The sequence below is a fragment of the Oncorhynchus mykiss genome, chromosome 20, assembly GCF_013265735.2.
Source record: "Oncorhynchus mykiss isolate Arlee chromosome 20, USDA_OmykA_1.1, whole genome shotgun sequence".
Taxonomy (NCBI): Eukaryota; Metazoa; Chordata; class Actinopteri; order Salmoniformes; family Salmonidae; genus Oncorhynchus; species Oncorhynchus mykiss.
Window position 1 is genome coordinate 43,713,878 of NC_048584.1, and position 19,417 is coordinate 43,733,294.

At 43.2% G+C, this 19,417-nt stretch overlaps 1 protein-coding gene across 1 annotated transcript in view; it reads right to left on the bottom strand.

The window, feature by feature from the left end:
- LOC110492809 (netrin receptor UNC5B-b-like) overlaps window positions 1–19,417 on the bottom strand; it is a 173,224-nt gene that overhangs the window by 83,877 nt on the left and 69,930 nt on the right. Inside the window, exon 2 of the mRNA XM_036955571.1 lies at window positions 1,150–1,374. Coding sequence (XP_036811466.1) covers window positions 1,150–1,374 — 225 coding nt within the window. The remainder of the gene's footprint in view (window positions 1–1,149; window positions 1,375–19,417) is intronic.

Below are 19,417 nucleotides of genomic sequence, written 5' to 3' on the forward strand. Positions count from 1 at the left end.
TTAGGGACCGTCTGTAAACGTGCTTTCTTTATCAGCATCATAAAAGCTGATAGTATTTCTACCACAGTTAGGGACCGTCTGTAAATGTGCTTTCTTTATCAACATCATAAAAGCTGATAGTATTTCTACCACAGTTAGGGACCGTCTGTAAACATGCTTTCTTTATCAGCATCATAAAAGCTGATAGTATTTCTACCACAGTTAGGGACCGTCTGTAAAGGTATAATTTTTATCAACATCATAAAAGCTGATAGTATTTCTACCACAGTTAGGGACCGTCTGTAAAGGTATAATCTTTATCAACATCATAAAAGCTGATAGTAGTTCTACCACAGTTAGGGACCGTCTGTAAAGGTATAATCTTTAACATCATCATAAAAGCTAATAGTATTTCAACCACATAAAATATTGCATTCAAGCTGAACTGAAATCTTATCTGAAACATGTTGGGTCGTTTTCACAGCTTTCTATTTCCTTACAACCGTTCAAACTGATGTTATTTTCACAGAAAATCATTCCCGTTTATTTTTTGTTATCGCATTTTCTCCCCGGTTCCTAAATGTCTTCGCTCAGGGAAAGATCCAGAGATGACAGAGAACTCTTTACTAATGTCAACTAGATTGAAACATTCATTCTATCATTTATTACATTATTCTGGTTTATTTAGTCTTCATATAATGACCGAAGAGACACTGTATATTCTAACACCCAATCAAAATGTCAGAAATTAGAACCAGAAACATCTAAATCCGGCAAAAGCACCACTTGTCAAAAAAAAAAAAGATTCCTCCATCTCTAACAGGCCCTTAGCCTTTCACATATAGTAGGGAGGTTGTATATGGGTCATTAGCGATTGCGGGGAGGTGCGGGTGCGGGTGAAAAAACAGCTGACCAGCGTACCACTAGTGTACAGGGTTTCTTTATTGTAACTATTAGTGAACGGTTGTGGAAAGTTAAGAGTGAGTGTATGTGTATGAGAATGTGTATTTGTGTCAATGCTCGCGCTCATGAGATTGCGTGTGTGTGTGTGTGTGTGTGTGTGTGTGTGTGTGTGTGTGTGTGTGTGTGTGTGTGAATTCTTGTGCTCGTGAATGCTTGAGACTATGGGATTGTGTGATTGCATTGTGTGCTCCAGTACTATTCCTGTACCTGTGATCTGGTCGAGGCTCTCTTTGGTCACATGATCGTTCTGGTTGACCCACTCTCCATTACATTTGAAGTATATCTGCGTAGCGGGGGCGGCCCTACAGCGGAGCTGCACCGGACGGTTCTTCACGACGAACCCATCCTCGGGTTCCAGCTGGAACTCTGGGAGAGGTTCTGCCGGGGCAGAGGGGAAGGAGTCTGATACCACCTCGCTGTAGTCACTGGTCTCTAAAGAGAGAGAAACAGAAAGAGAGAAACAGAGAAAGAGAGGGCGAACCCATTAGAAAATACATTTGCCTAAATGATATAAATTACTCCTTTATATACAGAAATATGTAAGCTCAGAAAAAAACTAAACGTCCTCTCACTGTCAACTGTGTTTATTTTCAGCAAACTTAACGTGTGTAAATATTTGTATGAACATAACAAGATTCAACAACTGAGACATAAACTGAACAAGTTCCACAGACATGTGACTAACAGACATGGAATAATGTGTCCCTGAACAAAGGGGGAGGGTCAAAATCAAAAGTAACAGTCAGTATCTGGTGTGGCCACCAGCTGCATTAAGTACTGCAGTGAATCTCCTCCTCATGGACTGCAACAGATTTGCCAGTTCTTGCTGTGAGATGTTACCCCACTCTTCCAAGGCACCTGCAAATTCCCGGACATTTCTGGGGGGAATGGCCCTAGCCCTCACCCTCCGATCCAACAGGTCCCAGACGTGCTCAATGGGATTGAGATCCGGGCTCTTTGCTGACCATGACAGAACACTGACATTCCTGTCTTGCAGGAAATCACGCACAGAATGAGCAGTATGGCTGGTGGCATTGTCATGCTGGAGGGTCATGTCAGGATGAGCCTGCAGGAAGGGAACCACATGAGGGAGGAGGATGTCTTCCCTGTAACGCACAGCGTTGAGATTGCCTGCAATGACAACAAGCTCAGACCGATGATGCTGTGACACACCGCCCCAGACCATGACGGACCCTCCACCTCCAAATCGATCCTGCTCCAGAGTACAGGCTTCGGTGTAACGCTCCGAAAAAAATTCCTTCGACCATAAACGCGAATCCGACCATCACCCCTGGTGAGACAAAACCGTGACTCGTCAGTGAAGAGCACTTTTTGCCAGTCCTGTCTGGTCCAACGACTGTGTGTTTGTGCCCATAGGCGACGTTGTTGCCAGTGATGTCTGGTGAGGACCTGCCTTACAACAGGCCTACAAGCCCTCAGTCCAGCCTCTCTCAGCCTATTGCGGACAGTCTGAGCACTGATGGAGAGATTGTGCGTTCCTGGTATAACTCAAACAGTTGTTGTTGCCATCCTGTACCTTTTCCGCAGGTGTGATGTTCGGATGTACCAATCCTGTGCAGGTGTTGTTACACATGGTCTGCCACTGTGAGGACGATCAGCTGTCCATCCTGTCTCCCTGTAGCGCTGTCTTAGGCGTCTCACAGTACGGACATTGCAATTTATTGCCCTGGCCACATCTGCAGTCCTCATGCCTCCTTGCAGCATGCCTAAGGCACGTTCACACAGATGAGCAGGGACCCTGGGCATCTTTCTTTTGGTGTTTTTCAGAGTCAGTAGAAAGGCCTCTTTAGTGTCCTAAGTTTTCATAACTGTGACCTTAATTGTCTACCGTCTGTAAGCTGTTACTGTCTTAACGACCGTTCCACAGGTGCATGTTCATTAATTGTTTATGATTCATTGAACAAGCATGGGAAACAGTGTTTAAACCATTTACAATATAGATTTACAGTAAAGATCTGTGAAGTTATTTCGATTTTTATGAATTATCTTTGAAAGACAGGGTCCTGAAAAAGGTCAGTTTCTGTTTTTGCTGAGTTTATATATACAGTGCCTTGCGAAAGTATTCGGCCCCCTTGAACTTTGCAACCTTTTGCCACATTTCAGGCTTCAAACATAAAGATATAAAACTGTATTTTTTTGTGAAGAATCAACAACAAGTGGGACACAATCATGAAGTGGAACGACATTTATTAGATATTTCAAACTTTTTTAACAAATCAAAAACTGAAAAATTGGGCGTGCAAAATTATTCAGCCCCTTTACTTTCAGTGCAGCAAACTCTCTCCAGAAGTTCAGTGAGGATCTCTGAATGATCCAATGTTGACCTAAATGACTAATGATGATAAATGCAATCCACCTGTGTGTAATCAAGTCAAGGCATGTTTCCCATGACAATAAAGCGCCATGTTAACATATGTTTCCCAGGCCAATAAAGCCACTTGAAAATGAATTGAATTGAGAGAGCGATGATAGAGAGAGAACCATGGTTAGGAACAGAAGACACGGTTAGTAAGTTAGAGGGAGAGTTAGAGAGAGAGGGTATGCTAATTTGGTATAGAGCAGACCTAACTCACTCCATTAAATTAATCAAAACAGGAACATTCTACATTTGGCTAGAAATTCAAAAGGAAATTATCCTAACAGAGAAAAATATCCTCCTGTGTGCTACCTATATCCCCCCACTAGAATCCCCATATTTTAATGAAGACAGCCTCTCCATCCTGGAGGGGGAAATCAATCATTTCTAGGCCCAGGGACATGTACTAGTCTGTGGTGACCTAAATGCCAGAACCGGACAAGAACCTGACACCCTCAGCACACAGGGGGACAAACACCTGCCTGGAGGTGACAGCATTCCCTCCCACATATGCCCCCCTAGGCACAACAATGACAACATAACCAACAAAAACGGGTCACAACTCCTGCAGCTCTGTCGCACGCTGGGTCTGTACATAGTCAATGGTAGGCTTCGAGGGGACTCCTATGGTAGGTACATCTATAGCTCATCTCTTGGCAGTAGTACTGTAGACTACTTTATCACTGACCTCAACCCAGAGACTCTCAGAGCGTTCACAGTCAGCCCACTGACACCCCTATCAGACCACAGCAAAATCACAGTCTACTTAAACAGAGCAATACTCAATCATGAGGCATCAAAGCCAAAGGAACTGAGTAACATTAAGAAATGCTATAGATGGAAGGAATGCAGTTTGGAAACCTACCAAAAAACAATTAGGCAACAACAAATTCAATCCCTTTTAGACAATTTCCTGGGTAAAACGTTCCGCTGTAATAGTGAAGGTGTAAACTTGGCAGTAGAAAATCTTAAAAGTATATTTGACCTCTCAGCTTCCCTATCAAATCTAAAAATCTCAAATAGAAAACCGAAGAAAATTAACAATAATGACAAATGGTTTGATGAAGAATGCAAAAATCTAAGAAAGAAATTGAGAAACCTGTCCAACCAAAAACATAGAGACCAGGAAAACCTGAGTCTACGCCTTCACTATGGTGAATCACTAAAACAATACAGAAATACACTACGAAAAAAGAAGGAACAGCATGTCAGAAATCAGCTCAATGTAATTGAAGAATCCATAGGCTCTAACCACTTCTGGGAAAATTGGAAAACACTAAACAAACAACAACACGAAGCATTATCTATCCAAAATGGAGATGTATGGGTAAACCACTTCTCCAATCTTTTTGGCTCTATAACAAAGAATAAAGAGCAAAAACATATACATGATCAAATACAGATCTTAGAATCAACTATTAAAGACTACCAGAACCCACTGGATTCTCCAATTACATTGAATGAGTTACAGGACAAAATAAAAACCCTACAACCCAAAAAGGCCTGTGGTGTTGATGGTATCCTAAATGAAATTATCAAATATACAGACAACAAATTCCAATTGGCTATACTAAAACTCTTTAACATCATCCTTATCCTCTGGCATCTTCCCCAATATTTGGAACCAAGGACTGATCATCCCAATCCACAAAAGTGGAGACAAATTTGACCCCAATAACTACCGTGGAATATGTGTCAACAGTAACCTTGGGAAAATCCTCTGCATTATCATTAACAGCAGACTCGTACATTTCCTCAATGAAAACAATGTACTGAGCAAATGTCAAATTGGCTTTTTACCAAATTACTGTACAACAGACCATGTATTCACCCTGCACACCCTAATTGACAACCAAACAAACCAAAACAAAGGCAAAGTCTTCCCATGCTTTGTTGATTTCAAAAAAGCCTTCGACTCAATTTGGCATGAGGGTCTGCTCTACAAACTGATGGAAAGTGGTGTTGGGGGTAAAACATACGACATTATAAAATCCATGTACACAAACAACAAGTGTGCGGTTAAAATTGGCAAAAAACACAAAATTCTTCACACTGGGTCGTGGGGTGAGACAGGGATGCAGCTTAAGCCCCAACCTCTTCAACATATATATCAACGAATTGGCGCGGGCACTAGAAAAGTCTGCAGCACCCGGCCTCACCCTACTAGAATCCGAAGTCAAATGTCTGCTGTTTGCTGATGATCTGGTGCTTCTGTCACCAACCAAGGAGGGACACAGCAGCACCTAGATCTTATGCACAGATTCTGTCAGACCTGGGCCCTGACAGTAAATCTCAGTAAGACCAAAATAATGGTGTTCCAAAAAAGGTCCAGTCACCAAGACCACAAATACAAATTCCATCTAGACACTGTTGCCCTAGAGCACACAAAAAACTATACTTACCTTGGCCTAAACATCAGCGCCACAGGTAACTTCCACAAAGCTGTGAACGATCTGAGAGACAAGGCAAGAAGGGCATTCTATGCCATCAAAAGGAACATACATTTCAACATACCAATTAGGATTTGGCTAAAAATACTTGAATCAGTCATAGAGCCCATTGCCCTTTATGGTTGTGAGGTCTGGGGTCCGCTCACCAACCAAGACTTCACAAAATGGGACAAACACCAAATTGAGACTCTGCACGCAGAATTCTGCTAAAATATCCTCAGTGTACAACGTAGAACACTAAATAATGCATGCAGAGCAGAATTAGGCCGATACCCACTAATTATCAAAATCCAGAAAAGAGCCGTTAAATTCTACAACCACCTAAAAGGAAGCGATTCCCAAACCTTCCATAACAAAGCCATCACCTACAGAGAGATGAACCTGGAGAAGAGTCCCTAAGCAAGCTGGTCCTGGGGCTCTGTTCACAAACACAAACACACCCCACAGAGCCCCAGGACAGCAGCACAATTAGACCCAACGAATTCATGAGAAAACAAAAAGATAATTACTTGATACATTGGAAAGAATTAACAAAAAAACAGAGCAAACTAGAATGCTATTTGGCCCTACACAGAGAGTACACAGCGGCAGAATACCTGACCACGGTGACTGACCCAAATTTAAGGAAAGCTTTGACTCAGTGAGCATAGCCTTGCTATTGAGAAAGGCCGCCGTAGGCAGACATGGCTCTCAAGAGAAGACAGGCTATGTGCTCACTGCCCACAAAATGAGGTGGAAACTGAGCTGCACTTCCTAACCTCCTGCCCAATGTATGACCATATTAGAGAGACATATTTCCCTCAGATTACACAGACACACAAAGAATTCGAAAACAAATCCCATTTTGATAAACTCCCATTTCGACTGGGTGAAATTCCACAGTGTGCCATCACAGCAGCAAGATTTGTGACCTGTTGCCACGGGAAAAGGGCAACCAGTGAAGAACACACACCATTGTAAATACAACCCATATTTATGCTTATTTATTTTATCTTGTGTCCTTTACCATTTGTACATTGTTAAAACACTGTATATATATATAATATGACATTTGTAATGTCTTTATTGTTTTGAAACTTCTGTATGTGTAATGTTTACTGTTCATTTTTTATTGTTTATTTCACTTTATATATTCACTTTATATATTATCTACCTCACTTGCTTTGGCAATGTTAACACATGTTTCCCATGCCAATAAAGCCCTTGAATTGAATTGAATTGAATTGAGAGAGAACCATGGTTAGGAAGAGAAGACAGTCAGTAAGATAGAGGGAGAGTTAGAGAGAGAGAACCATGGTTAGGAACAGAACACATGGTCAGTAAGATAGAGGGAGAGTTAGAGAGAGAGAACCATGGTTAGGAACAGAAGACAGTCAGTAAGATAGAGAGAGAGTTAGAGAGAGAACCATGGTTAGGAACAGAAGACACAGTGAGCTTGAGAATGGAGAGAGTGTGTGTGTGTGTTTATGTGTGTGTGTGTGTGCAAGCCAGCAAGCCAGAAGGTGTGTGTTACAGTAGTGATAGTAATGTGAATCTGTGAGCTTGGCACCCTGACCAATCCTTTATTTCACAAAGTCCTTTAAGGTGTTGATAGGCTGTACCCCCCCTCTGGTTTCAGTCGTCTGCCCCATCCAGCCTCTCCGGGAGGTACCATGTCCCTCAGACAGGACCTGACCTTCTAGTGACAGGTCTGGTGTTTACAAATTATCCTCAGATGTTTTCCCCCTGACACATCGCTCCTGGGTGTGTGTGTGTGTGTTAGGGTGTGTGTGTGTTAGGGTGTGTGTGTGTGTGTGTGTGTTAGGGTGTGTGTTGGAGTGTGTGTGTGTGTGTTAGGGGGTGTGTTGGAGTGTGTATGTGTTAGGGTGTGTGTGTGTGTGTGTTAGGGTGTGTGTTGGAGTGTGTGTGTGTTAGGGTGTGTGTGTGTTAGGGTGTGTGTGTGTTAGGGGGTGTGTTAGGGTGTGTGTTGGAGTGTGTGCATCACTAGCCACTTTAAACTATGCCACTTTGTTTACATACCCTACACTACTCATCTCATATGTATATACTGTTCTCTACACCATCTACTGCATCTTGCCTATGCCGTTCTATACCATCACTCATTCATATATTTTTATGTACATTTTCTTATTCATTCCTTTACACTTGTGTGTATAAGGTAGTAGTTGTGGAATTGTTAGGTTATATTACTTGTTAGATATTACTGCATGGTCGGAACTAGAAGCACAAGCACTTCGCAACACTCGCATTAACATCTGCTAACCATGTGTATGTAACCAATAACATCTGCTAACCATGTGTATGTGACCAATAACATCTGCTAACCATGTGTATGTGACCAATAACATCTGCTAACCATGTGTATGTGACCATCTGCTAACCATGTGCATGTGACCAATAACATCTGCTAACCATGTGACCAATAACATCTGCTAACCATGTGACCAATAACATCTGCTAACCATGTGACCAATAACATCTGCTAACCATGTGACCAATAACATCTGCTAACCATGTGACCAATAACATCTGCTAACCATGTGACCAATAACATCTACTAACCATGTGACCAATAACATCTGCTAACCATGTGTATGTGACCATCTGCTAACCATGTGTATGTGACCATCTGCTAACCATGTGACCAATAACATCTACTAACCATGTGACCAATAACACCTGCTAACCATGTGTATGTGACCATCTGCTAACCATGTGTATGTGACCATCTGCTAACCATGTGACCAATAACATCTACTAACCATGTGTATGTGACCATTAACATCTGATAACCATGTGTATGTGACCATTAACATCTGATAACCATGTGTATGTGACCAATAACATCTGCTAACCATGTGTATAATACCAATAACATCTGATAACCATGTGTATGTGACCATTAACATCTGCTAACCATGTGTATAATACCAATAACATCTACTAACCATGTGTATGTGACCATTAACATCTGATAACCATGTGTATGTGACCAGTAACATCTGCTAACCATGTGTATGTGACCATTAACATCTGCTAACCATGTGTATAATACCAATAACATCTACTAACCATGTGTATGTGACCATTAACATCTGATAACCATGTGTATGTGACCATTAACATCTGCTAACCATGTGTATGTGAGAAATAAAATTTGATTAGATTTTTTTAGGGTTGCCGTGGTCCCGGACAACGGGAAGATTATAATTGACCGGACGCATTGGGTGCCCAGAGTAACAAATCACATTTACAAATATGATAATGAGTCTTAACAGAACTCATGAATCAGCCAATGAAACGTCATTTTCAAAACATTTGCCAAAAAAATGCAATGAGTTGGAAAACGCCATTCTAAACAACACACCTGATGTGCCAGAGATTCCATATGTGCCAGAGATTCCATATGTGCCAGAGATTCCATATGTGCCAGAGATTCCATATGTGCCAGAGATTCCACATGTGCCAGAGATTCCATATGTGCCAGAGATTCCATATGTGCCAGAGATTCCATATGTGCCAGAGATTCCATTGGTGCCAGAGATTCCATTGGTGCCAGAGATTCCATATGTGCCAGAGATTCCATATGTGCCAGAGATTCCATATGTGCCAGAGATTCCATATGTGCCAGAGATTCCACATGTGCCAGAGATTCCATATGTGCCAGAGATTCCATTGGTGCCAGAGATTCCATTGGTGCCAGAGATTCCATTGGTGCCAGAGATTCCATATGTGCCAGAGATTCCATATGTGCCAGAGATTCCATATGTGCCAGAGATTCCACATGTGCCAGAGATTCCATATGTGCCAGAGATTCCATATGTGCCAGAGATTCCATATGTGCCAGAGATTCCATATGTGCCAGAGATTCCATATGTGCCAGAGATTCCATATGTGCCAGAGATTCCATATGTGCCAGAGATTCCACATGTGCCAGAGATTCCATATGTGCCAGAGATTCCACATGTGCCAGAGATTCCATATGTGCCAGAGATTCCATATGTGCCAGAGATTCCACATGTGCCAGAGATTCCATATGTGCCAGAGATTCCACACCTACGACGGGTTAATGATATAACCAGGATTGGCTTCAAACAAATAAAGTTGATAAGAAAATCAACCGAACAGGAGTGAAAAATGCATAGCAGTGGGTCGAATTAGGGAAGTAATTATTACATTATAAATTAAATTATATATAATTACTCCTGTCTATACAAAAATAAATAAAATACTTCCCCGGAAAGTATGACTTCATCACAGAGGAATCGAGCTCCCTATAGGCTATATCATTAGCTTACTACAGACCCGGGTTCGATCCTAGGCTGTGTCGCAGCCGACTGCGACCGGGAGACCCATGATGCAGCGCACAATTGCAGCGATGGAAAATGCGGTAAAAAGTACAAAAAAAAAATAATAAAACGATTACACTAAAATATACAGTTGTCGATTATTTCAAATCACAAGCTTGTGCGCCTATTTGGGAAGCCCACGCGCGGCAATAGGCCCAGCTGATTATCGAGTTGAGGCTGTCACTGAAAAGCATCTAAAATATGTGAAGATAATGTGGCTTGAGTATCATTTAAAATGTTGCGACAAGAAGAAGGGGAGGGTGGAGATATAGGACAGTCTCTCTCCAGAATGGCTCAGCAGGGCAGGGGTGTGTGGCGAAAATATTGGAGAGTCTCTCTCCAGAATGGCTCCGCTGTCTCAGGACAATTCTTGCCCTCATTCATTCCTTCATTGTTTGCCCTTTTGTTACGAATTCTCCATTACATACGTCACCAGTTGTAAATGTACTATTCATCTCCATCATTCGGTTACATTCATTTCTGTTAATCCATGTATTAATGACATTGTTTGCAGAGTTCACAACCTGCTACACTTAAACCAGTTTTGGTTTATTTCATAACCATCATTTACGAGATTTGTAAATGTTTTCATTGTCTTTTGTTTGGAGTGCTCCGTGTGAACAACGAGCATGTGTCTGGTTTCTCTGTCCTGATCATGTTGAGCATAGAAGTATCTGGCCTGCTGCGCAGAAATGTAGGAAAGTGTTTGCGAATTATAATACTGTATGTTAAAACTATAGTTCCTCACAGTAAACTATTTGAAAAATCTATCAAACATTCTCCCTCTTGATAATCGCCAATTCTCAGTGTAAAAGAGCAAAGGAAGTTAAAGGTCTACAGCTGCCGATAAACTAACTTCCATTCGCTCATTTCTTTAGCTGCCAATGTTTATTTTATTTCACCTTTATTAAATGTGTTCACATGGCAGAGGCTTTAAACATTTACATGTTTTAATCATTAACCACCTGACGATGAAAAAAAAAAGATCGTTATTGAAAAGAAACGGAAATGCACATATGAAAATCAAACCCGAACGGTAGAAATATATAAATTGTAAGCTTTCCCAAACTTGATAGTCAACCGCTGCCTAAGGAGTCTTCATTAAAAAGGTTGGATTTAGCCTATGGCGAACTTTAAAGCAAGGTAAGACATGGCTCATAATAACAAATGAACAAACAATTAAGTATGTTTTCAAAATGCATACTGCCTCCTGCTTACATTAAACAGTGGTATGTGATGCGCTGATAACCTGTTGCCTGCACTTGAATGGTGAATGGGAGGTTTAATGATTGACTTCAATGACCAGATTAGAAATAAAGATAGTAACTATTTTTTTTAGCCTTGCAACAAAATGTTGAAATGTGATTTACATTTACAATTGTTGAGCAATGAAATTGTTTATAAAAGTACGTTTCACTCCAGCAGCAACCAGCTTAAATATATTAATAAAATCCTGCTCAAAATAAAAACAAATGTCCATTATAAATCACAATCTGGGTCAGGTGATTGATCACATGATTTGAAAGCTTGTTCTATTGCCAACATGACTAGTAGTTATAAAATACGACATTACGGTGTTAGGCTTTCACAAGGCAATTCAGAGAAACAGATCGTAATTTTGGTGCACATAGATTATTTATTTAAGCACTCATGACTCCTTTCTATCTTAAAATCATGAGTTCTCCAGTTGAGGAGTAGCATATAAAATCCGCTCTGTATGCTGTCCATGTATGATAGTTGTCATGAATAACATACTTGATGACTAACACTTTAATTCCACTAAATTATGTAAATTAACCTAGAGACCGATAAGCATGATGGTCAAATGAACATGGAACAAAAAATATAAAACGCAACAGGCAACAATTTTACTGAGTTACAATTCATAAAGGAAATCAGTCAATATAAATATTCTGTGGATTCCACATGACTGGGAATACAGATCTGCATCTGTTGTTTCACTGATACCTTTAAATAAAAGGGTAGGGATGTGGATCAGAAAACCAGTCAGTATCTGCTGTGGATCAGAAAACCAGTCAGTATCTGCTGTGGATCAGAAAACCAGTCAGTATCTGGTGTGGATCAGAAAACCAGTCAGTATCTGGTGTGGATCAGAACACCAGTCAGTATCTGGTGTGGATCAGAAAACCAGTCAGTATCTGGTGTGGATCAGAAAACCAGTCAGTATCTGGTGTGGATCAGAAAACCAGTCAGTATCTGGTGTGGATCAGAAAACCAGTCAGTATCTGGTGTGGATCAGAAAACCAGTCAGTATCTGGTGTGGATCAGAAAACCAGTCAGTATCTGGTTCCACCATTTGCCTCATGCAGCGAGACACATCTCCTTCACATAGAGTTGATCAGGCTGTTGATTGTGGCCTGTGGAATGTTGTCCCAGTCCTCTTCAATGGCTGTGTGAAGTTGCTGGATATTGGTGGGAACTGGAACATGCTGTCGTACACGTCGATCCAGAGCATCCCAAACCTGCTTAATGGACTCTGTTCACAACGTTGACATCAGCAAACACCATAACCCCACCACCACTCTGTTCACAACGTTGACATCAGCAAACACCATAACCCCACCATGGGGCACTCTGTTCACAACGTTGACATCAGTAAACACCATAACCCCACCTCCACCATGGGGAACTCTGTTCACAACGTTGACATCAGTAAACACCATAACCCCACCACCACCATGGGGAACTCTGTTCACAATGTTGACATCAGTAAACACCATAACCCCACCTCCACCATGGGGCACTCTGTTCACAACGTTGACATCAGTAAACACCATAACCCCACCTCCACCATGGGGAACTCTGTTCACAACGTTGACATCAGTAAACACCATAACCCCACCACCACCATGGGGAACTCTGTTCACAACGTTGACATCAGTAAACACCATAACCCCACCTCCACCATGGGGCACTCTGTTCACAACGTTGACATCAGCAAACACCATAACCCCACCACCACTCTGTCCACAACGTTGACATCAGTAAACACCATAACCCCACCACTACCATGGGGAACTCTGTTCACAACGTTGACATCAGTAAACACCATAACCCCACCACCACCACTCTGTTCACAACGTTGACATCAGTAAACACCATAACCCCACCTCCACCATGGGGAACTCTGTTCACAACGTTGACATCAGTAAACACCATAACCCCACCACCACCACTCTGTTCACAACGTTGACATCAGTAAACACCATAACCCCACCTCCACCATGGGGAACTCTGTTCACAACGTTGACATCAGTAAACACCATAACCCCACCACCACTCTGTTCACAACGTTGACATCAGTAAACACCATCACCCCACCACCACCATGGGGAACTCTGTTCACAACGTTGACATCAGCAAACACCATAACCCCACCTCCACCATGGGGAACTCTGTTCACAACATTGACATCAGTAAACACCATAACCCCACCACCACCACCATGGGGCACTCTGTTCACAACATTGACATCAGTAAACACCATAACCCCAACCCCACCATGGGGCACTCTGTTCACAACGTTGACATCAGTAAACACCATAACCCCACCTCCACCACTCTGTTCACAACGTTGACATCAGTAAACACCATAACCCCACCTCCACCATGGGGCACTCTGTTCACAACGTTGACATCAGTAAACACCATAACCCCACCTCCACCACTCTGTTCACAACGTTGACATCAGTAAACACCATAACCCCACCTCCACCATGGGGCACTCTGTTCACAACGTTGACATCAGTAAACACCATAACCCCACCTCCACCACTCTGTTCACAACGTTGACATCAGTAAACACCATAACCCCACCTCCACCATGGGGCACTCTGTTCACAACGTTGACATCAGTAAACACCATAACCCCACCTCCACCACTCTGTTCACAACGTTGACATCAGCAAACACCATAACCCCACCACCACCATGGGGCACTCTGTTCACAACGTTGACATCAGTAAACACCATAACCCCACCTCCACCATGGGGCACTCTGTTCACAACGTTGACATCAGTAAACACCATAACCCCACCTCCACCATGGGGAACTCTGTTCACAACGTTGACATCAGCAAACACCATAACCCCACCACCACCATGGGGAACTCTGTTCACAACATTGACATCAGCAAACACCATAACCCCACCACCACTCTGTTCACAACATTGACATCAGTAAACACCATAACCCCACCACCACCATGGGGAACTCTGTTCACAACGTTGACATCAGTAAACACCATAACCCCACCACCATGGGGAACTCTGTTCACAACATTGACATCAGTAAACACCATAACCCCACCACCACCACCACTCTGTTCACAACATTGACATCAGTAAACACCATAACCCCACCATGGGGCACTCTGTTCACAACGTTGACATCAGCAAACACCATAACCCCTCCACCACCATGGGGAACTCTGTTCACAACATTGACATCAGTAAACACCATAACCCCACCACCACCACCACTCTGTTCACAACGTTGACATCAGCAAACACCATAACCCCTCCACCACTCTGTTCACAACGTTGACATCAGTAAACACCATAACCCCACCACCACCATGTGGCACTCTGTTCACAACGTTGACATCAGCAAACACCATAACCCCACCTCCACCATGGGGCACCACCACCACTCTGTTCACAACGTTCACATCAGCAAATACCATAACCCCACCACCACCATGGGGCACCACCACCACTCTGTTCACAACGTTGACATCAGCAACCTGCTCTACGCCATACACGCTGTCTGCCATCTGCCCGGTACAGCTGAAAGCGGGATTCGCTCCGCGAAGAACTTCTCCAACATGCCATTGGCCACTGAAGTCGGTTACGACACCAAACTGCAGTCAGGGTGAAGACCCTGGTGAGGATGACGAGCAGATGAGCTTCCCTGAGACGGTTTCTGACAGTTTGTGAAGAAATAATTCGGTTGTGCAAACCCACAGTTTCATCAGCTGTCCAGGTGGCTGGTCTCAGACGATCTCGCAGGTGGAGAAGCCAGATGTGGGCTCCCGAGTGGCGCAGCGGTCTAAGGCACTGCATCTCAGTGCTAGAGGCATTAATACAGACCCTGGTTCAATTCCAGGCTGTATCACAACCGGCTGTGATTGGGATTCCCATAGGACGGCGCACAATTGGCCCAGCGTTGTCCGGGTTAAGGTTTGGTCGGGGTAGGCCGTCATTGTAAATAAAATAAAATTCTTAACTGGCTTGCATAGATACATTTAAAAAAAATAATAATGTGGAGGTCCTGGACAGGCATGGTTACACGTGGTCTGTTGTTGTGAGGCCGGTTGGATGTGCTGCCAAATTCTCTAAAATGACATTGGAGAGCCTTCAATTCTCTGGCACTCTGCTCTGGTGGACATTCTTGCAGTCAACATGCCAATTGCACGCTTCCTCAAAACTTGAGACACCTGTGGCATTGTGTTGTGTGACAAAACGGCACATTTTTAGAGTGGTCTTTTATTGTCCCCAGCACAAGGTGCACCTGTGTAAAGATCATGCTGTTTAATCAGCTTCTTGATATGCCACACCTGTCAGGGGGATGGATTATCTTGTCAAAAGAGAAATGCTCACTAACAGGGATGTAAACAAATGTGTGAACACAATTTGAGAGAAAACAGCTTTTTGTCCATATGGAACATTTCTTGGGATCTTTGGGACCAACATTTTACATGTTGCGTTCAGTGTATTTATATTCACTGGTATTTCCATCAATGAATAAAAACCATTATTTTGCAATGGATTTTTTGGCCGGCAACAGTTTTATAGGCTTTTATATATTTGTATCAGCCAAAATCACGACAAGAGGAAACCCTGGTGTGATAGAGAGAGAGGGTGAGAGTGAGTTTCAGTCTCTCACTGGGAGAAGTGTCACTTAACATAAACTAGTAGTAACACCCAGCGCTGCCAGCCTCCCAGCCTGCCAGATTCCCAGCCAAACTCCAAGTGCCAGCCTCCCAGCCAGCCTGCCAGCTTCCCAGCCAACCTCCTAGTGCCAGCCTCCCAGCCTGCCAGCCAGCCTCCCAGTGCCAGCCTACCAGTGCCAGCCTTGCAGCCTCCCAGTCAGCCTCCCACCCAGCCAGTCTCCCAGCCAGCCTCCCACCCAGAGCTGCTAGCCTCCCAGTCAGCCTCCCAGCCAGCCTCCCACCCAGCGCTGCCAGCTAGCTAGCTAGCCTCCCAGTCAGCCTCCCAGTCAGCCAAGAGGAGAGCCAGTAGCAGAATAATCTTATCAGAGAGCGAGTACTTTACTTCAACCTCTACCTTCTCGTGGCCATGACAGACTTACATAGACAGACGTTTTGATTTCTCTGAATTCAATTCAATTTAAGGTGCTTTATTGCCATAGGAAGCATACAATGCCTTAGGAAAGTATTCAGACACCTAAACTTTTTCCACATTTTGTTACGTTACAGCCTTATTCTAAAATGGATTAAATAAAAACATTCTTCAATCTACAGACAATAATAACAATGACAAAACAGTTTTTAGACATTTTTGCAACTGTATTAAAAATACCTTATGTATTTAAAAACAGAAATACCTTATTTACATAAGTATTCAGACCCTTTGCAATGAGACTCGAAATTGAGCTCAGGTGCATCCTGTTTCCATTGATCATCCTTGAGATGTTTCTTCAACTTGGAGTCCACCTGTGATAAATTCAATTGATTGGATGTGATTTGGAAAGACACACACCTGTCTATATAAGGTCCCACAGTTGACAGTGCATGTCAGAGCAGAAACCAAGCCATGAGGTCGAAGGAATTGTCCATAGAGCTCAGAGACAGGATTGTGTCGAGACACAGATCTGTGGAAGGGTCCCAAAACATTTCTGCAGCATTGAAGGTCCCCAAGAACACATTGGCCTTCATCATTCTTAAATGGAAGAAGTTTGTAACCATCAAGACTCTTCCTAGAGCTGTCCGCCCGGCCAAACGGAGCAATCGGGGGAGAAGAACCTTGGTCAGGGAGGTGACCAAGAACCCGATGGTCACTCTGACAGAGCTCTAGAGTTCCTATTTGGAGATAGGAGAACCTTCCAGAAAGACAACCATCTCTGCAGCACTCCACAAATCAGGCATTTATGGTAGAGTGGAAAGACGGAAGCCTCTCTTCAGGAAAAGGCACATGACAGCCCACTTGGAGTTTGCCAAAAGGCACATGACAGCCCACTTGGAGTTTGCCAAAAGGCACCTAAGACTCTCAGACCATGAGACAACCTGGCACCATCCCTACCGTGAAGCATGGTGGTGGCAGCATCCCTACCGTGAAGCATGGTGGTGGCAGCATCTCTACCGTGAAGCATGGTGGTGGCAGCATCATGCTGTGTGGATCGAGGCAAAGATGAAAAGAGCAAAGAACAGAGAGATGCTTGATGAAAACCGGCTCGAGACCTCAGACTGGGGCGACGGTTCACCTTCCAACAGGACAACGACCCTAAGCACACAGCCAAGACAACGCAGGAGTGGCTTCGGGATGAGTCTCTGAATGTCTTTGAGTGGCCGAGCCAGAGCCTGGACTTGTACCCAATCCAACATCTCTGGAGAGACCTGAAAATAGCTGTGCAGCGACGCTCCACATCCAACCTGACAGAGCTTGAGAGGATCTGCAGAGAAGAATGGGAGAAACTCCCCAAATACAGGTGTGCCAAGCTTGTAGTGTCATAGCCAAGAAGACTCAAGGCTGTAATCTCTGCCAAAGGCGCTTCAACAAAGTACTGAGTAAAGGGTCTGAATACTTATGTAAATGTGATATACAGTGCCTTGCGAAAGTATTCGGCCCTCTTGAACTTTGCGACCTTTTGCCACATTTCAGGCTTCAAACATAAAGATATAAAACTGTATTTTTTTGTGAAGAATCAACAACAAGTGGGACACAATCATGAAGTGGAACGACATTTATTGGATATTTCAAACTTTTTTTAACAAATCAAAAACTGAAAAATTGGGCGTGCAAAATTATTCAGCCCCTTTACTTTCAGTGCAGCAAACTCTCTCCAGAAGTTCAGTGAGGATCTCTGAATGATCCAATGTTGACCTAAATGACTAATGATGATAAATACAATCCACCTGTGTGTAATAAAGTCTCCGTATAAATGCACCTGCACTTTGATAGTCTCAGAGGTCCTTTAAAAGCGCAGAGAGCATCATGAAGAACAAGGAACACACCAGGCAGGTCCGAGATACTGTTGTGAAGAAGTTTAAAGCCGGATTTGGATACAAAAAGATTTCCCAAGCTTTAAACATCCCAAGGAGCACTGTGCAAGCGATAATATTGAAATGGAAGGAGTATCAGACCACTGCAAATCTATGAAGACCTGGCCGTCCCTCTAAACTTTCAGCTCATACAAGGAGAAGACTGATCAGAGATGCAGCCAAGAGGCCCATGATCACTCTGGATGAACTGCAGAGATCTACAGCTGAGGTGGGAGACTCTGTCCATAGGACAACAATCAGTTGTATATTGCACAAATCTGGCCTTTATGGAAGAGTGGCAAGAAGAAAGCCATTTTCTTAAAGATATCCATAAAAAGTGTTGTTTAAAGTTTGCCACAAGCCACCTGGGAGACACACCAAACATGTGGAAGAAGGTGCTCTGGTCAGATGAAACCAAAATTGAACTTTTTGGCAACAATGCAAAATGTTATGTTTGGCGTAAAAGCAACACAGCTCATCACCCTGAACACACCATCCCCACTGTCAAACATGGTGGTGGCAGCATCATGGTTTGGGCCTGCTTTTCTTCAGCAGGGACAGGGAAGATGGTTAAAATTGATGGGAAGATGGATGGAGCCAAATACAGGACCATTCTGGAAGAAAACCTGATGGAGTCTGCAAAAGACCTGAGACTGGGACGGAGATTTGTCTTCCAACAAGACAATGATCCAAAACATAAAATAAAATCTACAATGGAATGGTTCAAAAATAAACATATCCAGGTGTTAGAATGGCCAAGTCAAAGTCCAGACCTGAATCCAATCGAGAATCTGTGGAAAGAACTGAAAACTGCTGTTCACAAATGCTCTCCATCCAACCTCACTGAGCTCGAGCTGTTTTGCAAGGAGGAATGGGAAAAAATGTCAGTCTCTCGATGTGCAAAACTGATAGAGACATACCCCAAGCGACTTACAGCTGTAATCGCAGCAAAAGGTGGCGCTACAAAGTATTAACTTAAGGGGGCTGAATAATTTTGCACGCCCAATTGTTCAGTTTTTGATTTGTTAAAAAAGTTTGAAATATCCAATAAATGTC